The 21,415-nt window shown below is 40.5% G+C and overlaps 1 protein-coding gene and 1 long non-coding RNA gene across 4 annotated transcripts in view; one reads left to right on the top strand and one right to left on the bottom strand.

Annotated features, from left to right (window-relative positions):
* Window positions 1–6,228: 6,228 nt before the first annotated feature.
* Window positions 6,229–6,759, bottom strand: LOC109246632 (uncharacterized). The gene is made up of 2 exons (XR_008421020.1): window positions 6,600–6,759; window positions 6,229–6,377 (listed from the first exon to the last, which is right to left on the bottom strand). It is a non-coding gene; the product is annotated as an uncharacterized LOC109246632 (long non-coding RNA).
* Window positions 6,760–7,010: 251 nt separating this feature from the next.
* RTN3 (reticulon 3) overlaps window positions 7,011–21,415 on the top strand; it is a 59,050-nt gene continuing 44,645 nt past the window's right edge. Inside the window, exons 1-2 of one of the 3 annotated variants that reach the window (XM_053899577.1) lie at window positions 7,011–7,388; window positions 19,430–19,486. In XM_053899577.1, the coding sequence (XP_053755552.1) occupies window positions 7,250–7,388; window positions 19,430–19,486 (196 nt within the window). In that variant the 5' untranslated portion in view covers window positions 7,011–7,249. The remainder of the gene's footprint in view (window positions 7,389–19,429; window positions 19,487–21,415) is intronic. The other 2 variants (XM_053899578.1, XM_053899579.1) reach the window with 2 other exon arrangements.

The following is a 21,415-nucleotide window of genomic DNA, read 5'->3' as shown; positions in this document are numbered from 1 at the left end:
CTTCAGCCCCTACCCGTCGCGTTTGAGACGGTTTCGGTGTCTAAGGACGGAAGGGAGGCCTCAAACCTGGATGACGTGAGCGTCACTGGTTTTTTAACGATTTTGACTTCACAAGGAGAGGAGGCCGTGACTTCATTACCACTATCATCAGCTTCACCCCATAATCCCCTGCCTGGCCAAGGCTGGTGGTGCAGGATCACCACCGCTCTGATAGCTAAGAAATTCCAATGAGTCTCCTTCCGCAGGCTTTGTCCAGCCTAAGCTATGGCCATGTCTGGTAAATGTCAGATTTACAGGAGCTTGCTTTGAAACTACTTTTGCAAGCGCAACTTACTGATCAATGCAAAAGCAGGTTCTCCAAAAATGCTTTTATTCACACTTCACATATGATTGAGAAAATGTCAGTTGCCACAGTGGAAGAATCTTGTTATTTTGGATTTGTTGGGGTAGGGGCAGTTATCGGAGCTAAGTAGCTGGTGGAGCTTATAGGAGGCTAAAGCAGCCATCCCAGCACCACCACCACCTCTTGGTATTACCATTCCCCCCTTCATTAGACAAATTAGTATACTTTCTTCTGCCTCTGCCTTAACTATCATAACCTACCCAGAACCTCCTTCCAGCTACCTGTAGGCCTTGCCAAGCCTTTGAGCTGTTTTTAGTGCCTGAGTGATTAGGACAGAGGTGAAGAGAGAGAGATAATTCTGCCTAATCTTACTAGAGAGACCATGTTTAGATTTCTTTTCCCCTGCCTTCCTGTTCTTCCCGAACACTCAAGATCACTTGAATACTCTCCTTGAGGCTTTAGATTTAAGAGTCTAGATCTAGTCCATTTAGGCCAGCAAAAACCTAGACAGGGACATCAGGGCAAGTGGCTAATGGGGTTTCACACTAGGCGTGCAGGCCCTACAGGATGTGTCACGGCTACAGGGCATTATGTGGCATGCTCAGAAAGAGAGAGGGGCCAAAGGCCAATGACTGGTCACAATTGCAACATACAGTGTAAGAATTTAAAATTGGACATACATCCCAGAATTCTCTAGACCCTTTCCTCATCCATTTTCATTAGACTTCTTGCCATATGACTTATTATGTTTTAAGTAAAACCTAGTCTTTTAAAATTTTTACTTATTTTGAGAGAGTGTGAGAGGGAGAGAGAATCCCAAGCAGGATCCACGCCGTCCACACAAGAGACTGAGGCAGGGTTCAATTCCACAACTATGAGATCATGACCTGAGCCAAAATCAAGAGTCAGATGCTTAACCAACTGAGCCACCCAGTTGCCCCTAAGTAAGACATAGTCTTTTCATTTCTCTTCCCATCAGAATAGGAAGTTTTGTCTGTTTTTGTTCACTGTTGTATCCACAGTGTTTCAAACAATGCCAGGCGGATAGTAGAAACTCTAATATTTATTGAACAGATAAATAAAGAAGGGATATGTGACACCTAACTGCTCACTCACTTTCTTGCTCCCTTCATATTAAGTCCCTAACTTCTGCTTTTGAACAAAATACCCTGTTCTATTTTAAGGGCTCCCAACGGAGATCCGCTGAAGTCCATCCTGTCAGGAAGTGACCAGTAAACGCTGACATTACATCTGTCTCAATATAATATCACCAAAGTCAGTGTTAGTTGCATTTGGAACAGCAGTACAAATTATAGGTAGATTTTAAGGATTAGTCACAGCTCAGAAAACAACTCCTATAAACGAGAAAAAATGTTTTGTTGTTAGTGTCCTTGTTTCTTCGCCAATAACCAGGGTCATCAAAACAGTAGACATTTAAAATGCTCAATATTGGGGTGCCTGGGTGGCTCAGTCGGTTAAGCATCCGACTTCAGCACAGGTCACCATCTCGTGGTCCATGAGTTTGAGCCCCGCGTCGGGCTCTGGGCTGATGGCTCAGAGCCTGGAGCCTGCTTCCGGTTCTGTGTCTCCCTCTCTCTCTGCCCCTCCCCCATTCATGCTGTGTCTCTCTCTGTCTCAAAAATAAATAAACGTTAAAAAAAAATTTAAAAAAATAAATAAAATGCCCAATATTGATAATACTGATTACAGCCTGCCTTTAGCCATCTCACTTTGAATTGAGTCATGTGGTACGACCAGAGTCTGTGCTTTCCTTGTGGTTTTCCAGAAGCAGGTGACATGTAGATATGTTTGAATGGCTGAGGCCACAGTGTTTGGGGTCAGACCAGCCTGTCTTTGAATTCCGGCTCTGATGCTTCCTAGCTGTGCAAACTTGGGGGGAGTTACTAAACCTCTTTGAACTTATTACTGCCAAATGATTCGAGTTGTTGTGGGTTAAATGCGATGTCAGTGTTGGGCAATTATGACTGATGCCTAGTTGGTGCTCAAATATTGGTAACCATAGTCATTTGGGAAAAAGCAAAACAAAGTCAGAAATATTCCAGATAACCAAGTGTTTTACGAAGCACACGAGTAACAAAATTGTTTTCTGCAGTGACATCCACTGTGACTCAGGTCCCAAAGCTTTCCAAAAATAGCTTTCCAGAATTGTTATGTGCCAGACATAGGGCTAGGCCGTATTGCTGATATATGAGTAAGACACATTCCTGTCCTCCAGAGACTCACAGTATTGTGGGGTAAATAGCCAAGTAAATAATTATCACTCACGGTGACTGTGCTGGGACCCAATTCAGCCTTTTCTCCTACCGCCTACTCCTAAGATCCACGTTTAAGCAACAGTCTGGGGCCTTGGAAGGGACAGACTGGACTTCTGGCATCTCTGGTTGTCATTTAAATATCTACCTTACTTTGCTCTGTGTATAAAATGAGCTATTGACTTGGTGGCATAGTTTATGAAAAGAAAATAGTCAACCCCAACTGACAGGGTGTCAGAAAGTTGGAGGGGCGCCTGGGTGGCTCAGTCGGTTAAGCGTCCTACTTCAGCTCAGGTCACGATCTCATGGTTCGTGGGTTGGAGCCCCACATCGGGCTCTGTGCCGACAGCTCAGAGCCTGGAGCCTGCTTCGGATTCTGTGTCTCCCTCTCTCTCTCTCTCTCTGCCCCTCCCCTGCTCATGCTCTGTCTCTCTGTCTCTCTCTTTCAAAAATAAATACCATCAAAAAAATTAAAAAGAAAAAGTCAGATATCAGGCCCTCAACGTGGTGGTAACACAGTAAAATCTCAAAACGTATCAGCTGCTTCATCATTGTTATTTCAGCCAACAGCACAGCTATCCGTTTCTTCAAAAAGATACCAGAGGGGTGCCTGGCTGGCTCAGTCAGTTCAAGCCTCACATTGGGCATGGAGCCTACTTAAAAAAAAAAAAAAAAAAAAAAAAAAAAGATACTAGGAAAGACCCTTAGAATTTACTATTAAGGAAAGGAAGCAACAACCTGTGTATAGCATGCTATCATTTATGTTAAAAAGAGTGAATGAGGATGAAGATTTGCTCTCTTCATCTTTGCATTTGCCACAAAAAGCTCCTAACAGTATTTACCTATGTGTGTGTAGAGGAGACTAGTAGCTGGAGAGGGGTTAAGAATAGAAGAAAACTTTATAGTGGGCCTGTTCTTGAATATATATACTCCTATATACATGACATATGAATATATTCAAAGAGGTTTCTTAATTAAAATATATCCTTTTTTTTTCCCCTAAGTCAGGGGGAAAAAAATGGGATAATGAGATGGCCTAGAAGCCGAGGTGGGAAACTAGCTGTGTAAACACCAGTCCTCTAAGGACAGGGCCAAGAAGAAGAGGCCCAGCTCAGTGCCTCAGCAGGAAAAAATTACTCCAGAAAAAAAAAAAAAAAAAATTGCTACACAGAACTGAGAAGTGGCTATGCTCCAGTGAACACTTCAAAAATCCCAACTGAGGGGCGCCTGAGTGGCTCAGTCGGTTAAGCGTCCAACTTCGGCTCAAGTCACCATCTCACGGTTCGCGGGTTCAAGCCCCACGTCGGGCTCTGTGCCGAGAGCCTGGAGCCTGCTTCGGATTATGTGTCTCCCTCGCTCTCTGCCCCTCCCCTGCTCGCGCTCTGTCTCTCAAAACTAAATAGGCATTGAAAAAACATTTTTTTAATAATCCCATCTGAGCCCATCTCTGTCGGAAAACCTCACTGAATTCACTGGGTCCCCCATATTCCCATTGGCCTTAAGAGGAACCCTCAGTTCCTCAGTGCTGTATTCCTGCCTTTCCACACTCTGGCCCCGACACATCTTTCCCATTTTACCTCCCTCTTGTTTCAATTCAAGCCCTTGGCTCTAGCCAACTGGGCTAACCACACCCTAAAAACCTTTCTAGAGTCACACTTCTGACCCTCTAGCCACCACAGATGGCCGTGTAGTCTATGTGTAGCCCTAAGGCAGCCTGTGGAGGGGAGGGGCAAGAGGGGATCAAATCTAGGCCAAGTTCTGCTAAACAAGCCAGCATTGAAGTGCATCATGGGTTGGGCAGGGAGGAAGGAGTGCTTTCCAGTGATTGGTCTGCCCAGAAGGAGGTCTTACTGTATACTTGCACAAAAGCAGCCGCTTCATTTGCTTCACACCATTCTCTGCTTTTAATGACCTCCTTACCATTCCAAACTCTGACTTTGTTCTTCATAAAACCTCCCAAGCCACTACCAGCTCCATAATGATTCCCTCTCCCTTTAAAAAAAAAATTTTTTTAACGTTTATTTATTTTTGAGACAGAGAGAGACAGAGCATGAACGGGGGAGGGTCAGAGAGAGGGAGACACAGAATCCGAAACAGGCTCCAGGCTCCAAGCTGTCAGCACAGAGCCTGACGCGGGGCTCGAACTCACGGACCACGAGATCATGACCTGAGCCGAAGTTGGCCGCTTAACCGACTGAGCCACCCAGGCGCCCCTATTCCCTCTCCCTTTTTTTTTTTTTTTTTAACATTTATTTATTTTTGAGACAGAGAGAGAGCATGAATGGGGGAGGGTCAGAGAGAGGGAGACACAGAATCTGAAACAGGCTCCGGGCTCTGAGCTGTGAGCACAGAGCCCGACGCGGGGCTCAAACTCACGGACCGTGAGATCATGACCTGAGCCAAAGTCGGCGCTCAACCGACTGAGCCACCCAGGCGCCCCTATTCCCTCTCCCTTTAAATTCATACGACTGAGTTGCCATCTCATCAGAACACTACAGTTCTGTGTTGTTTAGGGTTGTTTTGGTTGCCATTTAATTTTTATTTTTATGCGAGTATTTTCGAGCCCCAACTAGCTTGTAAGCTCACTGAAGACAGGACAAACATATTTTTTTGATTCCTCCACATTCCCCAGGATGGTGTCATTCTCTCAGCAGGTGATCAGTAAACATTTGTGGAACAAATCATAGATACAAATAACATCTCACGCAAGAGTCAGTCTCAGGGAAGTTTACTGGTACAGCAAGAGGGAGCAGGAAAGAAAAACAGTTTCAGGAATTGGACCTAGCACAAAGGTCTCTTACGGAAGAAATCTTAAGAGTATGAAAGGACCACCAAGACATCCGTACCTTTATTTTTAGCTTCTTTTCTCTACTTCTAGTTACCATGAAAACAGGTTTCCTTTCCTTTCCTTAAGAGCCTAGCAATGGCTGTCAGGGCTAAGGACCAGCCTCATTCATTTTCTTATCCAGCATCTAATAGCATACATTTTTAAAGTATATGCATTTATCAGAATGGGTAGATAACTGGCTTGGTTATCAGATTGGTTTCCATTTCCCTTTGTCATCTAAAGGACAGATTGCTGCATTATCAACTGATGCTGTAAGTGTCAGAGGAAGATATTTGCCACGTATTATTTTGGGAAATAATCTTCTGTGCCTTTTTTTCCAGAGCATTGCAATGGCCAGTTTTTTTCCTATCTGGGCTTTACCTGACCTTAAAAAGTGCCAAGGGCAGATGTAGTCTACTTCCTGTTCTAGAAGATTTCCAATGGTCAGATCACTCGTCCTTTCTGTTGCTGCCTGGCAAACCACCTCCCCCTTCATGAGGCTGCTGATCTTGCAATTGCCCTTCGGGTCATCGATTGCTGCTTTAGCAATCACAAGGCCTACAGTTTTGATTTTTGCCATTTCCAGTTTACATTCCCCTTTTTAAAAGAATCATGCACATTTCAAGTATTTTGATCTCGTGTATGGAGAAGGCTTTGATTTTCACAATCCAACCAAAGAGGAGACCAGAACAAAACAAAACAAACAAAAACGAACAAAATCCAGTATAAGCTAGATATCTGGTTTCAAATAAATTTTCTACTAAGGACTCCATTTAGGCTATGGATAAAATTCAATTGTATGTATTTTGTGGCATATTCTCAATACCTCATTTTACCATCCCCCCATAGCCGCAGCCAGGATGTTATCTCCGGGCTCTTCTTCTCATTAGCTCAGCTATTTTTTCTTCAAAATATGTCTTCTTTACTTGATAGCCTATTTGGAGGAAAGGACAACCTTAAGACCCAAGGTGGACCCCTCTTTGGGAACAGAAACAAGGTAAGAATATGAAGCAGGTTCTGTTGGCTGCATTGGAATGTGACTAGAATGAGTAATAGTTTTTCATTCTGTATAGCATCTTGCTCCACCTACCAAATGGGAGACCGTGCCATCTCTGCCTCAGAGATTACGACACATCCAGAAAAATGAATAAAGCACCTTGCACAGTGGGCCTATATCCACATTCCGGTTTTCACTTTTCATTGGCGTCACAGGCAGGAACGCATCAGACAAAAGACATCCGCTCTGGAATTTATGGGAAAGACATTCTCCAGCTAATGGAAGCAAAAGAAACTTCTATTGTTAAAACACACAATCCGGCGACACATTCATATAACCCTGACACATTCACATAAGGAGTTATGAAGAAATACTAACCTGCGGGGGCCCCCTCCCACTTCGGCCGCAGTGGTGGGCGGGGCTTGGCCTTTGGCCACGCCCCTTGCGTCTCGTCCCCGGAGGGGCGCGGCCCACCCCGGCCTCTCGCGCCCGCGCTGGGTGAAGCCAGTTTTGCCCCTCCTTCCCCGCAGGAGCGCGGAGGGACAGTTCTTGCGCTTGCGCCCTGCGTCGCTGGGCGCCTAGACCCGACCGCCGCCCGCCCGGGGGCCTTTTGTGCGCCTGCGCGCTCGCGCTCGCACTCCCGCCCTCTCGCTGCGCTCGGCTGAGTCAGTCAGTCTGTCGGAGTCTGTCCTCGGAGCAGGAGGAGCGAAGGGACTTCCGAGAGCCAGCTGCCCGATTATTTTCTTTCCCCTCCCTCTCTCCCGCCCCACATCTCTCTTCACCCCTCTCCTGCCCTTGCTCGCGCGGCCATGGCGGAGCCGTCGGCGGCCACTCAGTCTCCGTCCATCTCGTCGTCGTCCTCCGGGGCCGAGCCTTCGGCGCCCGGCGGCGGGAGCCCTGGAGCCTGCCCCGCCCTGGGGGCGAAGAGCTGCGGCTCCTCCTGTGCGGGTGAGGCGCCCCGGGGAACCCCGCCCTTGGGGGGGGGGGACATTGGAGTGTCAGGGAAGGCAAAGGACCCTCGCCTACCGGAGGCTTCAGCCCCCGGTTACGAGCGGGTGGAAAATGGGCTAAGGGGGAGGGGAGAGTAAGGTGGTGCAGGCGGTGAGGAAATAACGGGGTGTGAGGCAAACAGGTTGGGGGCGGGGAGATATTCTGGGGAGTGGGCGTTAACGCCGAGGCACAGCAGGTGGGGGAGAAACACCATTTCGGGGGAGCCATCGGCTGAACCGGGGTGATTTAGTGGAGGATTAGAGAGATTGAGAGGATCGGGGCAGGTTGGTTGCAGGAGAGAGAGCTGGCTAGGGTTTTGAAGAGATGATGGTGCAAAGGTTGCACTGCGGGTTTACCGACAGGTGTTGACATAGTCGGAAATTCGTGGTAGTCTTCCAGAAATATAGAAATATTTTTTGGTTTCCCGTGGGGGAGGATCAGGACGTTTGATGGAAACATGGTAGCCGTTTTCTATGCTCTTTTCCTGCGCCTGTAATTTTTGTTGTGGTTAGACTCCCTAAATGCTCGCTTTTCTGAGGCTCCGAGGTGAGAGGAGGCGTGATGAGAATAGCTCCGGGAAGATTTGGGAGGGAGCCGCTGATGGTCCAAGATGGATCCGGGGCTGCATCTGCAACACAGCCCGCTCTTCACTGGCGCGGCGTGGGGGTGGGGACAAGCAATCAATTGCTTATATTCTAGAAGATAATAGAGTCATGCCAAGCCATCAACACATTTTGATTTCATGCTCTCTCTGGGCCATTATTGATCGCAGTGTAACAAAGGGGAGTGTTTAGCGCAGAAAGGGGGGAGGGGGAGAAAAATTAGACAAAGCAGGAGCTGGTTGAACCCCCTTCTTCTGTCTCTCTGTGAAAGACTAGGAGGCAAGCTGCAGGCCGCTTTTAGTTTCCATTGTATACGCGTTTGCCTGCTGGTGGGAGCTGGCTGGCAAGCTCCCCTCGTGCAGAGATCTGCAGTGCAGATGCCTTCTTGAGGGCAAAAAAAAAAATGCACCATGAGCAGGTGGTGGTTCTTTGAGGAACTCAGTCTTTGGAAGAAAAGAAAAAAGAAAAACCTTTTCGTCAAAGGAAGGGGGCCATAACCCGGGGAAAGTACAGACAATTTTGCTCTGCATTTAGTTACCTTAAAGGATTTTGAGCGGGTTTAAAATACTCCGTTGTCTCCATTGCCAGAATCTCGGGTTGATTGTTCTAAAGAACGTGGGATTTCTGATCTTGGCTTTAAATATTCTCTAGATGTTCTGTTTTGTTTAATCTCTACACCCAAAGTGGGGCTCGAACTCACGACCCCAAGATCAAGAGTTGGATGCTCCACCAACTGAGCCAGGCAGGTGCCCCTTTTCTCTAGTTTTTTGAACACTGGATTTCCACATAAGAGCTTTGGACCCTGTTGGATTTTCCAGTGCGGTTATGGCCATTTTGATAGAAACAATATCAGAGGAAGCTTCTGCAAGGTCAAGATTAGCTGTCCAGATAAAGGAATGAGGCAGCAAATTTAGAACCCTTGTTCCCTTTAAACGGCCAGCGTTTCTCCTCCAAATTTTTGTGTTCTGGGCAAAGGTCCAGATGAACAACAGCTTCCCTATAACTTAGCAACTTGGTGTTTTGGATTTAATCGCTTGTCATTGCTTACTGTTTGGTTGTTGGCCCTTTTGTATAGACCTTTTGATTCTTCGTGATTTTGAATTCTTGATTCACCTGCAAAATAGATAGATACTGTCTTACTTAAGTTCTCATTTGTTGTAGATGGGTATTAATATTATCTAAAAAGCATTAATACAGTTTTGGTGGGCCTCATTGGTCGGGTCACTACTTGAAAAGTTGAGCTTAAGATACTGTAATGTGTGCTTTAAATTCCATTGGAGAAGCTCTTCCCCCTTGTAGAATGTTTTCTCCATATCTCAAAGGAAATGTCCTAGGCTTCTGCACTACGAAAATAAGGTGAAGTTTGTTATTCCACAATTTAACCTATTTAAAATGGACATTTAAAAATCTACCTCGATTGTTTAAAAAGTCTACAAGTGTTGATTGATGTCAGCCTTCAGCTTTCACATTCTTTCACCAAGCTCCTCTTGGTTTAAGAGACTTTCAAAATGTGGAAAGGGTGGTCGCTTGGTGTCCTGCAGGAAAAAGTTTTGTCTCAACTGACCTGTCTAGTAACAGCTTTTAGAAATATTAGTTACTACCTAAAGGTAGAGAATGAGTGATGACACTCTCTGGTCTAGTGCCCAGGTGCTAGTGCAGCCAGCAGAGTATGCTGGGAGAAGGTGGTCAAGGGCCAGAATTGGCATCCCGATTTTCTGCCTTTGAAGAAAATCAAAGACCTCAAAGGCAGAAGTTTGAGGTCAAGGTAAAAGAGACTTAAATATTTAGTGTTTTTTCAGAAGGGGGATTGCCTTTATTAGACACCAAGTATAGATACTGTGTCTGAACTTTGAAGGTTTACTGTCTTTTTAAAGCGTTTAATAGTGTTTAAAATCCTACAACTTGACAGAGACTGCCCTTTACTATTGCTCTGAATATCATGATGCCAGAATAAAGCTACATTTCTTGTATCTGTTCATGGAAATTACCTCAAAGCAAAAACAGCTTGGACAGTTAAAAAAAAAGTTTTTGCTTTAAATCCTTCTTTTCTCACTCGTGAAGCTTAGTTGTCCTGTGTACTTTTTATGGCATCACTTTCACAGTTTATTCTAGTATGTCAATCAAATATAAGTATGTAATTTGTATTTTCCATCTTAACCCTTAGGAAGGAATCTACCTGTTTAACACTGACATTAACTGTATTATATTCATGTCACATTATCAGTGGCAGTATGACATGGGGATAAACATGCAGATTTGAGCTCCAAAGGCATATAGATTTCAAGCCTGATTCTGTCTTTTAATGGTTGTAATGACCTTGTGCATATCCTGAGCCTCAGCAATATGACCTAGGCAAATTTGCTTTGTGCCCTTAAATCCTCACTTTCACTGAATAAGAGTACCTAATATTTGATACATTTATTTGCAGGTTACAAACTGCGCATAGATAAAAAATATCAGTTGAATTTCAAGTGAGAAATCATAATCTTCCTCACAATGAAGGAAGATCTTATACCCCTTTCCTCTTTATAAAAGTGGGTGTTGCAGCTTTTGACCCTTCACATTAATGTCTTCTAAGCTACCAGCCCTTTCACTCAGCCAGTCTGTTAAAAGGAAGGTGAGGGGCAGCCGAGGTGTTTTGTAGATAGCTTGGCATGATGACATCAGTATGCTTAAGCATTGGGGCGCCTGGCTGGCTCATTCAGAAGAGCATGCGACTCTTGAGCCCTACGTGAAGTGTAGAGATTACTTAAATAAAGCTTGAAAATATATGCTTTAAGTATTTTCTGCAGCATTCTGACCATAAGTGTGTTACAATACACTGTCTGTGAAAGCAAGAAAGAGTACAGGAGACAGCAAGAATGGTCATGTCAGTATGGTTTACATTTGCCTATTGACTTGGATGGTTTTTATTCCCCAGAAATAAAATGTTTCTTTTAATACTGTTTTCTTTTAGAGTCACATTCACAAATAATTTAACCACTCTAATCTAGTCTCTCATGTGTGACAAGCATACCTTAACCCTAAATTGAAATTTCTAGATGATTGTTTATGAAATTGCTGGTAAGTACATCAGTGTTTTTAAATTTTTATAATTTGAGATGGCCTAAAAACAAAATAAGATGAATACTATTGCTTTTATTGTATTTTGTGGTAAGGAAATTATATACTTATCCTGATCTAGGACTCACTGGTTTATTTTATTTTATTTGGGGGGAGGGGCTCACTTACCTCTTTAATCCTGTGTGTGTTTCAAGCACTTGTAAATGAAGTTTAGTAGTGAGGGAGTTGGTGACATGTCATTGAAGTTTAGGGAGAGTTAAGGTTTCCAGTTTTTTTGAGGCTGTTTGTTCTATAGAAAAGCACTTCCCTTTAGCAGTAATCCTAGAACTTAACCGTTTTTGTAATTCCAAGTGGAATTATAAAAGGCTCCAAATAAATGAATAATTACACATATTTGTTGTATGTACTTAATAGTTTATGTTCAGCTTTACTGTTAATGGTGAATTTTATAACTGCCTCCAAAACTTTATAGGCTTGTGAAAAATATATTAATTTAATAGTAAAGCTTTTTAGATAAAAATTATCAAGTTGATATTATGTTTATATAATTATCTTATTCAGAAGCTGCCCAGGAAACTGACTTGACTTTTTACTCAGTTCCTTTATTACAGCTGTTAATTCTAGAATTATTTTTGGTCATTGAGTATGCTACAGATGTTTTGAAAAATTGTATATGCCACGTAAGTTTAGCTATAATCAGTATTGCTTGTGATTGCGTCATTGAAGTCTTTTACTGCATTCTTGTGACTTATGTAAGACATTTTTACTCTGTGGTAGTGCAGTTTCAGAGAGAATCCCTTTAAATACTGTATCTGATTGGTGCTTGTTTTATTAGGAAAGGGTGTGTCAGAAGGTAGCCTTCTCTTAGGATTTTCTTTTTTAATTTCGAAGAAACATACCTATTTTCTCCAATCAGCTGTTTTATTTCTCCCTGTAAGCATATCATCATAACCTAACCAGGAGAGGCGGTTGGAGCTTTCTGACATGTTCCTCATTGGCACCTTGCCCTTAAGGATATTGAAGGGTATCCTGGAAAACTTTTTTAGCAAAACTGATACAGATGCCCTTTTGTCCTTTTATCTGAAAGCATTTCAGCAACGCAGTGTCTTTTACATAGGAGATAGAAATATTTGATTTTTATATCTTATCTTTGTGTATTGCTTTGTAGTGTAAGTTGTGCCCGTACATTAACAAATGTTTGAGCATATAGTAAAGCTCTTTGGCAGATAGGCAGGTAAAACAGATATCTACATCTCTGGAAGCTATATTCAATAAGAGAAAGACTTGTGTTATGTCTATCTATGACATAGATAGTGATATAAGCGTCATTTTACAGATGAGGAATCAGGCTTAGGGAGATTAAGTGACATGCCTAAACGTTTGTTGCTGTAAAGTTGAGGGTAGAATAAACTAAGGGATTGAGGGTCCAATTCAGTTCTCTTTTGAATACACATACTGCCTCTCTTTAAAATTTGAAACAACCTGTGATAAAAATCTTTTCAGTCACCCTCTTCACTTCAGTTATTGGTTGAACTTAAAAAGTTTAATTTCTGACTGTATGTTAAACTAACAAATTTAAATAAATAAATTTTTAAGAAATTTAATTTTTGATCCCATGCTTCCTAAGCCATGTGCCGTATTGCTCTGCTTTTCTATAGAAACTAATGTTGGGCTCACTAGTTGTTTTCCACATTTTAAATCCAATAGCCACTTCTTAGTCCTCATCTTAAATGCCCTATCAGCAGCTTCTGGTAAAATCGATCACTTGCTTCCTCTTTGAAATAATACTTTTCTTTTTGTCTTCCACGACACCACATGCTCTATCACTGGCTGCTCCTCCTTTGTGTCTTTTGCTAGTTCTTCTCCTCCTTCACCTCTCCTTTTTTTTTTTTTTTTTTTTTTTTTTTTGAGATACAATTCACATAACATAAAAAGCACCATATTAAAATGTGTATATATATATATATGTATGTATATATACATATATATATATACACCCAAGATTATGCAACTATCACCACTGTCTAGTTCCAGAACATTTTCATCACCCCCAAAAGAAACCCTGTACCTGTAGCAGTCACTCTCCATTCCTCCCTTCATTCCTTGGCAACCACTAATCTTTCCGACTCTGTGGATTTCCTTATTATTGGGATTTCATATTGCTAATTCTTTTTTTGTCTCCCCAACGTCTAAAATTTAGAGTGTTCCAGGACTTTCTTCTCAGAACTTTTCTCTGTGCTCTGGTCTCATTTATGAGAACCATCTTGTGGTTTGAATACCATCTATAAATTGGTGACTTCCAAATCTTTATCTTCAGTCTTCATGTCTATGGGCGTCTCATACTTACTGTGTCTAAACTTGAACTCCTGATCTTTTATAAGTCTGTTCTTCTCACAGTCTTGTGCATCTCAGTAAACAGTCATTCTGTCCATATTTTGCCCAAATCAAGAAGCTTGAAGTCATCCTTGACTCCTTCCTTCATATGACATCAGCAAATCCTATTGATTCTATGCTCAGAACACATCCAGCGTCTAACCATTTTTCTCGACCTCCGTTGTTACCCTGGCCCAGGCTGCTATCATAGCTCCGCTGGATTATTGCCTTTGCCTCCTAACTGGTCTTTATACTTTATCCCTTGCCTCTTTTCAGTCTGTATTCCATACAGCAGATGGTGTGAGCCTGTGAAAAACGTAAGTCGGATCATGTCACTCATGGGCAAATGCTCCAGTAGCTTCTGATCACACTCAAGAGTCAATGCCGGTCTCACCCTCCCCCTTGCCCACCCAGCTTCAGCCACAGTGGCTTCCTTACTGTTCACACCAGGAACACTCCTCTACCTCAGAGTGTTATTCGCTGTTCACTCTGCCTAGGATGCTCTGCCCCCATATATCTTCACAGCTTTTCACTCCCTCGCTTTCTTTAGGTCTTTGACCACCTTATCTAAATCGAACAAGAAAAAACACCTTATAGGGCTCCACTGCTTTATATTTCTTACCATCTGTCATATCTGTCACAATCTTACTGTATTTATATAGTATATGATCTGACTTACTTTGTTTATTGTCTGTCTTCCACACTAGATGCGAGTTCCATCAGAGTAGAGATTTTTGCTGTTTTATTCACTGCTTTTTTTTTTTTTTTAATATTTATTTATTTATTTAATTTTTTGAGAGAAAGAGAGGAGGGAGGGGCAGAGGGAGAGAGAGAATCCCAAGCAGGCTCTGCGCTGTCAGCACAGTGCCTGATGCAGGGCTCAATCTCACGAACCATGAGATCATGACCTGAGCCAGAATCAAGAGTCAGATGCTTAACCGACTGAGCCACCCAGGCGCCTCTTCACTGCTCTATTTCTTTTTTTTTTAACGTTTATTTATTTTTGAGACAGAGAGAGAGCATGAATGGGGGGAGGGTCAGAGAGAGAGGGAGACGCAGAATCCGAAGCGGGCTCCAGGCTCCAAGCTGGTAGCCCAGAGCCTGACACGGGGCTCGAACTCACAGACCGTGAGATCATGACCTGAGCTGAAGTCGGACGCTTAACTGACTGAGCCACCCAGGTGCCCCATTCACTGCTCTATTTCTAATATCTGAGCAGGACCTGGTGCAGAGCAGGCCCTCAGATATTTTTGGATGAGCAACTAATCATTTTTGTTAAGCAACTAAAACTAGTCCTTGGTTTATAATAGGTGTTTAATAAATATTTATGAAATGAATGGTTGGAGACATTTTATTCCCAGAAAAACAGGCATATAAACAAAGTAGTGCATAAGCTTTCGCAGAGTTCATGAACTGCTATGAAATTGTTCATAAACCACAGATGAAGAATGTTTGGTTTTTGAAAATCAAATTAGGAGTTTTGCAAAAAACTTATTCCTGTGGAAATTGATACATTGACATAGGTGCTAAGAAGAGGGTTTTTATGTAAGCCCATAAAACTGTATCTGTAATAAATACATCTTGTGTTTAAGATTGGCTTCTTTACGTCTGGACTTGAGGTATTTTTCACTAATGGTTTTAATCCAGAAAAGTCTCTGTTTTGTAACCATCTGAATGCCACATTTTGGTGTGTTAGACTCCATTTCGAATAAGGACTCAGTGGTAGGCTAGTCTGATGTGCCAAGATTTTTAAATATGTTAAAATAAGTCTAATTTCCATCTCATTCCTAAAAAAAAATATGAGATTTTGATTCACTACATTGATCTTGAATACTATTTGGAGAAGGGTAAGACATTTCTAAAAGTAAATGTAGTGCTGTTTTAGAAATTGGGTCATTAAAATATTTGTAGCCAATTTCCTATTAACACAGTCCATTTAGTTTCTGTTAGACTTTCTAATTATGTTTCTTTTGCGACAAGAGTTCTGATTGTTCTTCTCTTGGATTATATATACATTTCTTCCATAAATGTACAAAGGAACCCAACTCTTTCAGTGTTCTAATAAAAGACTTAAAGTAGGAAGTGCGTAGTGACTTGGCTTCCAGAGAGTAGAGTATGGAAGGATGGGGGAGAAGTACTACCTGGAGAAACCTGGCAAACTCCCTCAGCCAAGGGATCAAGGTTAACATCTTCAGTGATAAGTCATATTGAGATAGTATATACCCTTGATATGTTAGAAGGAGGGCCCTTCACCTAAGCTGTAGTCTTCCCCAAAACTCCAGTCTAACCATGAGAAGAACATCTAAACATGAGACAAACCCAAATTGAGGGACATTCTGTAAAGTATCTGACAAATGCTCCCTCAAAACTGTCAAGACCATCAAAAGCAAGGAAAGTCTTAGAAATTGTCATAGTCTGAAAGAGACTAAGGAGACTTGATGACAAAATGTGATATGGTATCCTGGATGGGATTTTGGAACAGAAAAAGGGCTTTAGGGAAAAATTAATGAAATGTATCCGTGTTCATTAATTGTAACAAATGTACCACCATATTAACATAACTTGTTAACAATGGGAGAAAGTGAGCGCTGGATATAAAGCAATACTCTACTACCTTTGGGCCTTTTCTGTAAATCTAAAATTATTCTAAAATTCAAAGTTTGTTTTAAAGAAACCCTTAATCATGAAATCAGAATTGCTTTGGGGAGGCAAGGAGGCCCACTTTCACTACTTCTCTTCAGTGATACAGTAATAGAAAAAATATAAGGGAAAAATGGAATAAATTTTGGGGGAAAAATTCGTCTGCTTATCCCTGGAATTCTGATAGGAGAGGGCATTAGTTGGCTTAGTTTAGCATTTCTACTGAAATGATATGAGTTATCATCAGGAATTGTGGTCACGAGAAAGAATAGAAACCCTTTTCGAGGAGCCTACCTTTATAGGCAAACAGGAAAACTAAGTAATGGAAAGAATATTTAATTTTAACATTAGAGAGAAAGATGTTTGAAAGAGCTGATGGATTTCTAATTTTCATTATATGAGTTTTAGATAAAGTTTCAAATACTACTTTTCCTTATGTATTGAAAGATGCCTTAATAACCGAACCTTGTTTCTCTGTGTAAAAATATAGTTTGTATTCTGCTGGTGTTGAAGGACAGCTGTCACTAAAATAAATAATTTGTTGGAATAATATTTTAATGGGGGTTAGAAAATTCAAACAGTGAGATTTATTTGGTTTATTTTCCCTCAATAATAAATCAAAACTGAAGTCTCATGTACAGTCCAAAGCACCTCTCTTCCTATTCCCTCTGCCCCCAACAGTATCTGGCACAGGCTTGACGCAAATTTGAAAACCTACTCTAGTGTGCCCTTTTGCTCTCTTTGCACCTGTTTTTCCACTTCTCACCCACTCAGTATGCTGCTAGGGAGAGAAGGGTTAAAAGGTAGGGGACAAGATCTTATTTTACTGGTCTGATGAAGTTTTAAAACATAAACTTGACTAGTAAATTTTTAGGTAACTAGCATATAAGATAGGTAATCTGACTGGTGGATAGAATTATATAAAAAAAAAGGCACAGACTTCCAGGAAAAGTGTGGATTTGAATACTGATTCTTGACACAAGCTTCAGGTTTTCATTTTTTTTTTTTTTTTTTAAATCATAAGTGAGGTTTGTAACAATTGCATTTAATATGTATAGAAGTATTTAGTTCAGTGTCTATCAGCATTCAGGACTCAGTAAATGGAACAACCTGTTTTCAAAGTGGCATGATTTGTGTGTGTGTGTGTGTGTGTGTGTGGTAGTTTTGACAGTTGCAGATTAAAGTCTTACGAGGATTAAAAATCTAGTGGTGTGAAGACTAAAAAGATTATTCACTAAAATTTTATTGGAAGACCTGTTAGAGATCCCATTTGAGGTGTCCTTTTTCTCCTCTAAGGTTGCTTACCTGTTCCTTGTAAGGAGAGGGCAATTAGAAATTAGAAATTTAGAATTCTTGAAAAATGTATGTCTATAACAAAATTCAAGAAAAAATACAAAGAAAATTAAAAACCAGTGAGTAGTACCATCCAGTTAACATTTTCATGTATATCTTTTCGTATATGTATGAATATATGTATATATATGAATAGAATTTCATATATATAAGAATTTGTATGTTAAAATTTTCCATTAGGAGGGGATGTTAGGTAGAGGTAGATAGGCAAGTTCACAGGATCTTTTTTGGCAAATTGTTACTGGTTATCTGTGTTTTGTATCAGAGTAGATGTTATGCATAAGAATTTGTGTGTTAAAATTTTCCATAGGAGGGGGTGTTAGGTGGAGGTGGATGGGCAAATTCATAGGATCATTTTTGGCATTGGGCTTTTTCAGCATTTGGTTTTTGCTTATTCAAATTTAAACTCATCATCTGGTGGAGATTTAATGTTGAAGGTAAATGCATATAGGGATGAACCCATCTGGAAACATTAAAGGAACCTATAGAAATGCTTGCTTTAAAAAGAAGAGAGATGGGGTTCCTGGCTGGCTCAGTCGGAGGAGTGTACAACTCTTGATCTCAGGGTTGTGAGTTTGAGCCCCGCGTTGGGACTAGAGATTACTAAAAAAAATAAATAACGGAAAACAGTTTTTCATTTGTAGTGGTAAATGTGGTGCTTTATCTTAAGATGATTAAAAAGCAATGAATTTTAAAAGTCTGGTCTTGAGTTACTGAATTACTGCTACTTGTCCACTAAACTGTCTTGGTGTTATGTTCTCCATATTTGTTGACTAAGTACTTACAATATAGCTATAGCCCAGTCCTTTAAAGCAATCTCCCCCATTTTACGTATATTTCTAATGTTTGTAAAAACATGTTTATAATTGCAAGGAAAAAAGGAGATAACAAGTAAAGGCCAGTATATTTAGGGGCATTTGGGGGGAGGTTGCTTTTCCCATGCTATTTTTATTAATTTTTTTTCTATATTTACTGAAAAGATAATTTATATGCTTTGGTTTGTTTGTTTGTTTGTTTTTTAAAGGGCCAAGGGTTGTAGTTAGAAGCAAATCTCCCCCACCTCAAACCTTAAAGTCCCTTTTGCTAGTCCCCTTTATTGCCAGTTAACAAACGGGGGCATATGTATATACCTCTGCCCTTTGCTTTTTCATCAACTATATCAACATACATAGCTGTGCCTTTATTCTTTTTCATAGCAGCAAGTATTCCATTGTTTGGATGTAACTAGTTTCCTGTTGGTGGTCATTTTGATTATTCCTAATATTTATGACCACTGCTTTTATAAGTATTCTTATAAACATGTTTTTGTACTCTGTGACAATATTTTATGTTACATTCCTAGAAGTATAACTGGCCAAATTCAAAAGAATATTGATGGTTGGTGGGGATAGTACATGCATTTAAAATTCTGATAAATGTTGCCAAATTTAGAGGAGTATAATTTTAGAAGGTGGAAGGTTTCTCATGTAGTCCTATTTGCCTAGTGGATTATTTGTGATTTTTTTAACGTAATCAGGGTCCACTTTGCATATTTGCCAAGTATATAACTTTAAATGCTCATGTTAGTGACTAACTCTTCAAATGCAGTTGAAAATAGTTAAAAGGAAATATCAATTAGTACTAAGATTCTTATTTTTTTCTTTCCCAAAAAGACTTGCAGGAGAGTATCATCTTTCTTGAGGTTATATTTGTTTTAAAATGCTAGGGGTTCCTCTTTTCATTCTCTGAGGGTGAGAATATTTGATCCAAAAAATTAAATTAACTTTTAGAAATGCATCTTGAAAATGAAATAAGGTTTTGCTGCCAGGTGAGTGAAAACAGTAAATGGAAGTAAAGATTTGAGTTTTCCCATCTTGCTCAAACCCAATGAAATTATGATGCTTGGCCAAAAAAAAAAAAAAAAAAAGAGTTGAAGTTAAAATTCCTGTGTGAGGTTGTCAAATTCTCACGCTGTATATTTTCTTTCAGATTCCTTTGTTTCTTCCTCTTCCTCTCAGCCTGTATCTCTATTTTCGACCTCACAAGGCAAGTCTGTCATTTTTTTGTGTGCATTTATAAAAGAAAAATGTTGAGAAAGAGGCTGTAACTGGGGATATGAGGCACAAGTTTTCTATTGCTCCCAAATCCCTTGAAATAAAATCTGTAAACCAATTCTTCATATTTAGCAGTTTGCATTGGATTTCCTATAAAGGTTAATAGAATAAGGCTAGGTAGGTGGACTCTTTTAACAGAGCAAAAGCTTTAGGTATAGTTTTGAGCATTTCTTAAAGGTTATAAACTCAGCCACAGAATTTAGAGCAGACAGAATTGTGGCTCAGAAAACAACTCACTCAGGATGCATTTAACTTACTGATTTGCAGTTATGTAACTGGTTTAGAGAGGTAGTAGATTTGGAAAGAGTATAAAAGTGTGCTTCCGCTGAACTGCTAATCCATCAACCTAGCTAGAGTACTTTAGTGTGAATTTATCTGAGATTTGTCCCAAGAGCTAGGCTCGTACCAAATTGCCTAGGGACATTGAACAAGTCAGTTGACTTTTTGAAAAGCAAGGCTTGTTTTCCTAGGGATTGTGGGGTTGCTTGTTTGTTTAATTTCCCAGCCAGTGAAGAAGGGGATTGGAGTGTGATAGCTGTATGTGGGGGTAGCACTACCAAGAATCTGCAAGGGAGAGCACATTTGCACTGATAATAAAGTACAGTTTCATTTCTGTGGTTGTACTTGACCTAAAATATAGGTCAATGGAAAACCCTTATTTTAAAAAAAGGTAATTAAACTCACTAGATAGGTCTGAGAAGCCCTGTGCAAACAGATTATTGTCCCCGCTGGAATTGTCCCATCTGTAGATGCAAAGTGTGAATGCTGGTTTGGTAGGAAGACTTTGACCTTATAAGAATAAAAATATAATGGGTTAAAGTGAACAAGTATATTTTTTCAGGGGTTTAATCTGCTTCTTAGAAAGCATGGTAGATAATTTATTGCTTTTAATTCAGACTGATAATATTAGATCTCCCCAGCCCCTTTGTAATGTGTCTCATTGTGTGAATTTGGGTATCTTGGGGTCAAATCATGACCTCTAAAATTAAGCATTTATATGGGCCGCCTGGGTGGCTCAGTCGGTTGAGCGTCCGACTTTAGCTCAGGTCATGATCTCACAGCTTGTGAGTTCGAGCCCCGCATCAGGTTCTGTGCTGACAGCTCAGAGCCTGGAGCCTGCTTCAGATTCTGTGCCTCCCTCTCTCTCTCTGCCCCAACCCACTCACATTATGTCTCTGTTTCTTTCAAAAATAAATAAACATTAAACAAAATTTTTTTAATTAAGCATTTATATTAAAAGATAGATATTTTGTGAATACTAGAAAATAACTGAAATCTACAAAGAGACTCAACATCTGGAGCCCAACCAAATGATATTTTTAATTTTTTTTCTTTATGAGAAATTTAATAATTTAGGCAAGTAGGTGTTACATGTATTCTACTCTGGAAGATAAACTGGTAAAAATATCATAGTGTAAATGGAACAAATCATTACATTCTCTCTGTTGTAACTATTTGAGATCTTTTAAAATAAATTCTTCATGCTTATAACTTTTAGTCACTTTTTTCAAAAAGGGGATAATTGATATCCTGATATTGTAAATAGTGTAACAGTGTAAGCCAAGCACAACATCCCTAACATATGGAATGTTGACAAGATAAGTGTCATAGCTTCAAAAATTATTTTAGGTCCTGTTAGGAAAAATACACATACATTCAAGTAGAATGGAGGTAAATAAAGGATTTTGTTAATTAAAAACTAAGGTTTAAGTAGACTTCAGTGGCATAGTGAGTTTGTAAAAGAAAATAGATTTGCCATTTTTCCTTCTTGCTTATAGCTATTTTGACCAGTGCAGATTTAGGATAATGTTATTGTTAAAAAGGGTATCATAAAGTGGCAGTTTTGGGGTTTTTTTTAAGC

The sequence above is a fragment of the Panthera pardus genome, unplaced genomic scaffold, assembly GCF_024362965.1.
Source record: "Panthera pardus isolate Hobbes unplaced genomic scaffold, ASM2436296v1 HiC_scaffold_12, whole genome shotgun sequence".
NCBI lineage: Eukaryota > Metazoa > Chordata > Mammalia > Carnivora > Felidae > Panthera > Panthera pardus.
Note: the sequence above shows the minus strand (reverse complement) of the source record. Positions and strands in the feature narration are given on the sequence as shown.